The 8,343-nt window shown below is 27.0% G+C and overlaps 1 protein-coding gene across 1 annotated transcript; it reads right to left on the bottom strand.

Moving 5' to 3' along the window:
• Positions 1-1,898: 1,898 nt before the first annotated feature.
• LOC112281789 (protein S-acyltransferase 10) lies at positions 1,899-4,007 on the bottom strand. Its single transcript, XM_024518679.3, has one exon. It carries the CDS (start codon positions 4,005-4,007, stop codon positions 3,207-3,209), a length of 801 nt encoding a protein of 266 aa, XP_024374447.2. The 3' UTR covers positions 1,899-3,206.
• Between the last annotated feature and the right edge of the window lie 4,336 nt (positions 4,008-8,343).

The following is an 8,343-nucleotide window of genomic DNA, read 5'->3' as shown; positions in this document are numbered from 1 at the left end:
TAGAAGCTTCATAGACGTGATTTTGACTTTAGATGTGTTTGTAGGTCAAAAACTTGGCCAACAAGTTAACTCCGCATAATAGCTTGTAGAACAAGCTAACCATGTCGTGCATACATAGATAACTTGTCTTGCAGGTTAAGACATGTGGCTAGCAAAGTCAACATGTTTTTGAGGTCCTATAAGACATCGCAACGTAGCTTCTAGTTAAGAGTATATATGGAGGCAAGAGTGAAGCCTTCTTCAGTCTTGTCAATGCTTTTCTAGTCCTTAGTCTTGTTTCAAGTCTTTTTAGTCTTTTTATTTTTAGTAATAGCCATTATAGTTAAATATTATATCACCTTTTGAGTAACTTTCTAATTTCCTTCAGTGACACAAGAGTGTATTGAGGATTTCCTTTCTTTGAGATTCATGTCTTTTATACTACACTAGCTACTAGTCCTCCTATTTTCTATTATTAAAATCAATATTTTTGTACTTTTGACTTCACTATAGTATTTAAAAACATCAAATTATCCCAGAAATCTAATTTAGCCTTCAAATCTTACTCCATTTCTTCATAATTGCTCTCAAAGTGGTAAAACTTACTTTTACCAAAGTCTTGGAAATTGCTTTAAAATTTCTTAAAAAATTCTAAATAAATTCTAAAAATTCTTATAATATTTTTATAATATTACTATCAATTTAAAGCTATATTTTTTATCTTGATAATTTATTATAGTAAAAAAATCAATCTAAATCAACTATTTATCCTATTTCTTATATCAATAACTAAAATTTCATGAGGTTCTTTCTTATGCTTCTTTTAACTACTTACTAATATTTATAGTTTTTCATAAGTAATACATATAGATATAAAAATAATATAGATATTAATCTTAATAACTAATCTTTAATACTCAATAATAAGTAAATTCCTTCCAACACTTACTAAGACTCTATTTTTACAACTAATATTCTAATTTTCTAATTGTCTAAGGACTTCTACACTACTCACCATATATTTTGATTTTAAATACTCTAAATGTATCTTTTTATCTTAAAATAATTAATAAATTGATTTGATAATTTATAATTACTAAATATATTTTTAATTATATATATATATATATATATATATATATATATATATACATATATATATATATATTTAATAATAAGATATAATTACTTTACCAATTTACCTTATCAAAAACTAGATTATAAAAGAACAAGATCACTTTTCTTTCTCATTATTGCTATTCATTTGAATTTGTCCTACTAACGTCAAATCCATACAAATTAGTAAAATCTTGTGACACAGAGGTTAAGGTCAAAGTCAAAAAAGTACTCTTTTAATTTTTTGTGCTATGTTTACTTGTTGTGTAATTGTCGCTAGTACTTTCTTGAGCATCAATCATATGGTTCACAAATTTTTATGCTAAATATATTTAGTCTCGCATAAGAATCTCTTTTGTATTTTTGTCATCTCCAAATCCTTAAAATATAAAATTGCATGCCACATACAATCCAATCTTGAAATAGAATAATGCATACTGCCACATCTACAATTCTTCCTCCTCTGCCACTTTTCTAAAGTCTCTTTTAAATATAGTCACCCATAGTCTACAAACTAGAGTTTGATCCAATCATTGAAATCCTTTGTAAGTTGTTTCTTTATTCACCACCTTGAATATCCCAAAGCATTGCATCTAAACAAGTCAATAGCATATCCTTCTTCTTTTTGTTTTATACTAATGCCCTAACTAGCAATTTTTCCTGTTTTATTCTAATAATTACCTGAATAGAAGACTACATGTAATACTTTAATACATACAAGTTGGAAAGATTGCCAAATTTTGCACAACTTCAGATTCATGTTGATTTGTTTCTTATACCATTAGATTATTCTAATTTATCACTTTTTTGTTTTATTTTTTTTATTTTTTTTACTTATTAGGTGAATGCATTACTATAATTGAAGAAGCTCATTGCAATTATTGTGGAGCAAACTTAGGTGGAACAAATCAATCAATAAAGAGATACAAAATATATCTACTCACGTACTCTTCACTTGGTATAGTTTTAACCAAATTGTTATGAGTTTCACCTATTTGATATCTACATTTTGCTTCTCTCTCTTATATTTGTTCTATTTTTTTTAGTCATCTAAGAGCCATTCCAATGGTGAATAATATAGTTTCTTATTATGGTTATTTTATTTTATATTATTTTTTTATTTTCATCTTTTATTAAATCCAATTTTTGAGCTATGAAGATTATTACATACATATAGTAATTTAGGATTGTCTACTATTAGTATTTTTTAGAAGCTGAAGTAAGATTCAACATAAAGTTTTTTTTTTTTTTTTTTTTTTTTTTTTTAAATACAATATATTAGAAGTTGAAGTTAGATTCAGTCAAATTTTTTTAATAATATAGATAAAATAATACAGAATTTTTTAAAATGATATACATATAAAAATCATTTTCATTAGAAATAATTTATTATTAATTAAAAATTTGAAGTTTAAAAAATGCACAAAAATATTGGATTTTAAGGTAATAAGGCATAAACATTACATACCAATTTAAATGTCAACAAATTGGTTGTCACCTTCCATATCATATGACATGCACAAAAAAAAACATAAGAAAATGTTCATGGCATGTTGACTGGTGTATCATTTTTTGTTAGTTTGTAAATTACATGAAAATATACTGCTCAAAAATAATGTCGTTAGAGTTTAGGGCTGTGATAGATGCAAGGAGTGTATTCACTGAAAACAAACATACACTCTAGGCAGGAGATTAATACTTTCAATCAATCATTCATCTACATTGAATAAAGGAAGTTGATTTTCAAATTACTCAACTTCTCCAAAAGCAAGTCTGGCGATGCTCCAGCTTCTGCAAAGTCAGTTGCAGGGAACCGGTAGAAACGTGTTCTACAATGCCCCTAATCATGGTCACAGTTAATTGGATAAACCCATATTTAATGCCGCTACATGTAGCCATTCGTGGCTGAATCACAGAGGACGAACTTGCATAAGAATTGAAAAAGGATAAGGAATCGTCCATCAATTTTTTAGGAGCCAGAAGGTTCTTCAAAGAGTTCTTCAATGTAATGAAAATAGGAGAGTGAGCTTTATATTTTGATGATAGTCTTGTGAGGAAGAAATGCTGCTGTAACCGAGCCACGAGGATGCGGTCGCTTCCGGATCTTCCTTTCACGCTGAGCGACTTAATTCATAGCTTGTTTGGTTGGTCATCAACAAGAAGGAATGAAACAAGAATAGGAATACCAGGCAGCACTCTGTGGCGACGAGTGCAAGCATCACAAGCAACATAACACACTTTGCGGGCATCGCTGTGTGCTTCCCCTTACTCCTCCCATATGCGCATATAAACCAGACTATTGTCCACGTGACGAGTGCTGTTTCGCAGAAGATATACCACCAGAATTTTCTGTGATTTCTTCCACCAACGCAGGTTCCAAGCCAATCGCAATGGTGATCAAAACGGAGCACGCATTTATCACAGGTATGGCAGTGCTTGATGCTTAATATTGATGGCTGCCACAGTTTGCAATGAGGGCACCGCTTCAAGTTTGCTAAGTTATCGTTTGAGAGCATGAGCAACGGAGTAGCCTCCGACGCAGAAGGACACTCCCCTTCCTCATTCTGGAGGTTATCTGCATCAAAGTCTCCGCTGCTCTTGGAGGCAGGGTGGGAAAAAGACTCATGATACCTCTGACCTGCTTCAAATTCAAAGTTGAACCTGCCTTCCATCAATACATGATCAAGTAAATACTCGGGCTTAGATCTAGCAGCGCAGGCATACTGCACGAAGACCACGACCATTAAGAGGTAGTAGCATCCAGCCCATGAGGAGTGTGCCACAGTGTGCCGGTACAAGTTAGAATCCAGAACCAGTAGGCCCGCGACGACTACAGCGTGCAGCAAAACGCAAGTCATCATCCTTAGGCTCCATCCTGCGTTGCTAACCCATGTGCATCGTGCCCTCGTCATTACTTCTCTCCACATCCCTCCCACCAATGTTAGCACTACACGCACGTATAATCCAATCTTTCTGCTACTCTTGCGTACAAGTCTTCAAATCATCCAGTGGTCCAAAAAACTTCCACATCCCTTGCCCTACGCTCAGGGGAAAATCTCCTCAAACCGATCAAGATACTTCCACGGCAAACTCGAATACGTTAATCATATGAAGCCAGCAGAGGGGACATGTAACAAAAATGGTACAACAAGCAACGATAGCGACAAAAAGCGACAAAAAAGCGACAATGAGTCTGACGTAGAGCATCGGGACAGACGATTGCTATGACGCATGAAATTTTGGCAACGAGTGAAACACCTCATCTGGCATGCAACCAACAGCATCGACAGAGCTGGACCCGAATTCTAGCATTGAGTTTGCGTGGTGATAAAGGGATTTTTTATTATTTTAATACTCTAAGCATTCTTCAACAAAATAATACAACAAAAATATTAAATCAAATATTGTTAAAAACTTTATAAAGTATATTTTGTAATGCTAGCCTGGAAAAGGGGTTCTAAGCTGATAATTCTAACATTAGTAGTGCTCATATAAATCTTTTTCTATCTACTACTATTGAGTACAAGACACCAAAATAAATTTAAAATGGTAGAATTGTGGTTTTTATTATTTAGATTTAAAATATAAGGTGTTGAATATAAGGTGTTGAACATTTTTAAATATTCAACACCTTATATTTCTTTTAAGATATTTTTTTATTATTTATATATACAAACATATATATAACCTAAATTTTTTGTCAATTATACATGCCTAAATAATTTTTGAGAAATCATCTACAAAAAAAATAAGATGTAGTTTTTCACCTCTTAAAGCAATTAATATAGGCTACTACACATCTAAGTGTATACAATACAAAAAATATTTTAGAAAATAAATAGAAATATTATAATATATATAATATATCAATTTAACAAATAAAAATAAAAAGAAAAAAGAAGCAAACTATTAAGGATAGAATTTGACATAGGTCCAAAAAATAGGATTGAAGTAAAATAAATAAATAAATAAAAGTAATAATATTAGATTTATCAATAAAAATAGTTAATTTATTATAAAGAAGATTTTTTAATGGATAATACCTATACATGCATAAATATCAAATTTAGTCCACATGAAACATCATTAAATTTTAAAAATATTATTTAAAGTATAATAATTAGTATTTTGAAATAATAAATAGATTCCAAAAAATTAATATTTTAAAAAATATATATTTACTATTCATAATTTATCCAAGAAATAATAAATTTTATATTATAAACTAATAATAAAAATAATAAAGATAATAAAAAAATATAATTAACTACTTAATTATTTAGAAAATATTATATTTAAAATTAAATATAAAATAGAATATCATATTTTATTCAAAATATTACTCTCAAATAATTTTAAAGTTTGCTATTCTTTTAGATACATCATCTTAATGTTCAACCTCTTAGTCTGCAAATTATTTGCATTTCCTACCCTTTTTTTTTCCAATTTGTGGCTCAATAATAACTTGATTTAACAATAGCTTGATTTGCATGCATTTTTTGGTAAGAATTTGCACCTTGGCTTCAATTGTAAAGTCTCATACTTCATTAGGCAGTTGTTTGATTCTATACTAATATTTTTAGGATTTATATTTATTTAGGTTGTTATTTGATTCAATTTTGCATGTTTTTTTCTAATTGGCTAAATAAAAAATTATTGTGGCTCAATGTCATGCATAATATAAAAAAATTTCACTCATTATCAATGGTTGTTTTTTATATTAGAGCGTATTGCCTTGATTGAGTTAAAATAGTGATTCTTTGTTTATAAGTCTAATATATATATATATATATATATATTATATTTCGTTATTCCAAATTTTTTGTAACTTGCATGAAGTGAATGAAGTAAAATTGATTTAGATGAATAAATACATTTTTTATATAATCATTAAGCTATATATAGTAAATTTTTGAAAAGACCAATTAAAAATATGAAAAAAAAACATTAAGATAAATGATGATATTGATGTTGGGAGAATTCTGATGTAGAGTATAAAACAAACAAATATTTTTTGATTTAAGGAAATGATTTTAGAAATGATTTAATAATAACAATGTGATTTTATTATAGTTTATATGTGCTAAATTATATAATAGGTATGTTTATTATTGATATTAAACATTTGATGTATTTGACATTGCCTTGTTAAAGAAGATATGAATATATTAGTTTGGCATTAACATTAGGTATAATATCAAGTTATAAATATTTTAGTATTTACTTTTAGAAGCTTTTAAAGGATAGAATTTTTGCTTATTAAGATTAGATTTATATAGCATAACATATCATTGATTAAATTACTTTGCCTAATCATGTCTACTTCATTTTTTAAACTTTTGTTTAGTTTATATTCATATTTGTTATTAATTTTTGTATTGTGTATACTTTTAATACCTCCATTGTGAAGCATATATTTTTAATAGTGAGCAAGATATCGTCATAATTTGAATTTCATATTATATTTATTTATTCAAACTAATCTTAGAGGATTAGAAGTAGAGAACCAAATCTGTATTTGGAATGAAGAATTTATGAAGTTATATACTGAAGTTCAAAGTGATTTGGTCGTTGTAATATATTGATGTGTATTACACTTTTGCAACTAATATGAATAAATTAGATAACATTTCTTAAGTTATAATATTCTTACCTTTATAATTTTTGAACTTTGTTGTATGTACATAAGACTATTAAATTATAAAAGTTTTGCACATTTTTTAAGTAGTTATTTATTTTATATAGATTTTGTAAGAAAATAAATAATAATGGTCATATTTTAATTTTTATAAAATCATCTTTTTTTTATTATAGAATTAGGTTTTTAAATCATTTATTTAATGTAATATTATTTATTTTGTATTATATATAGAAGAGGTTAATATCAATTAAGACTATTAAATGATTTAGGACAAGATTAATACTATGCTTCTAAGTTTGTATAGAAGTTGTACTTTGCATTTTAATAAATTGATAGTTTTTTTTGATTTTGATACTTAATGATGCTTCAATTTTTAAAAAATAGGTTTATAATTTTACGAATTTAAAATATTTCAAATAGCCAAGTTGAGCATACGTTTTTTTGAAAGCTTTATCTAAAAGTTTTCTTATAGCTATTAAAATTGCTTATAATATTTACATTGGAATATTTCTTCAAATCTTTAGAGTTATTTTTTCATTCATATACCTTGTAATTACATATTTTGATTTTGATGTTCATAACTATTAGGCACAATATGCCATATTATTGTTTGAGAGTCATTAAGCTTATTATACTTATAAATTTTTATTATATTAAAAATATTTTAATAAGAATATATATTATTAATATATTAATATTAATTTAATTATAATATTATAATTTTAAAAATATATTTTATATTATCATTTGATAGATTTTTCTTAGATTTATTTAAATATTGATATAATATAAGATTAAAATTAGTATTATTTCAAATTGTAAGTAAAATAAGAACCTTGCTTGAAGAGTGTTCTAAAGAAGATTGGCTTGAAGTTGCAATGATATAAATCAATAACAAAGAAGCTTTTAGAAAACTTCTTTTAGACTTAAACAATAGTTTTGATACTATTTGTGGCATCTTTTAATGTCATTATCTATGGTATCTTTAATGTCATTATTTGTGGTATCTTTTAATGTCAATAATAATATACAAGTAAGGATGTAGAACTTACCTAATATCTTATAGGAAAAATAAAAGGTATTCCAGAGGTCAAAATAGGTGCATTGAATATTATCATATTTTCTAATAAATATCTTCATCTTAAATATAGAAGACTACATATTATAATCAATAAAAAAATAAATAAAAAAGTAGTGGTATATTCAACAAAATGGTTTGATTTCAAAGTACAAATAAGATTATTTCTACTTTAGATATATATGAGGACTTTTAAAAAATTATTTTAAAAAAAATTGAAATTTTAGATAAATTAAATCATCCAAATATCATCAAGTTTTTTGTTCTAATTTTCTTGAAGAAAGAAAAAAAATTAAATTTGTCATGCAATAAAGAGAGATTATCATGGACATACATATTTACCTTGATAATTATCTAAATAATAAGAATAGGTAGAAATAAGTCAAAGTAGATAAATATGATAATATCTTGTGGAAAGCTTCTTACAAGCTTCATAGTCACTACTTTGTCTTTATACATGTCTATAGGTGATTGGTAGGTTGAAAAATTGGCCAACAAAGAGGCCACATGTTGATATGATGACCACTTA

The sequence above is a fragment of the Physcomitrium patens genome, chromosome 4 (genome assembly GCF_059467195.1).
Source record: "Physcomitrium patens ecotype Gransden chromosome 4, ASM5946719v1, whole genome shotgun sequence".
In the NCBI taxonomy this organism is placed as follows: domain Eukaryota; kingdom Viridiplantae; phylum Streptophyta; class Bryopsida; order Funariales; family Funariaceae; genus Physcomitrium; species Physcomitrium patens.
The sequence above is the reverse complement of the archived record's forward strand: the minus strand, read 5'-3'. Positions and strand labels throughout refer to the sequence as shown.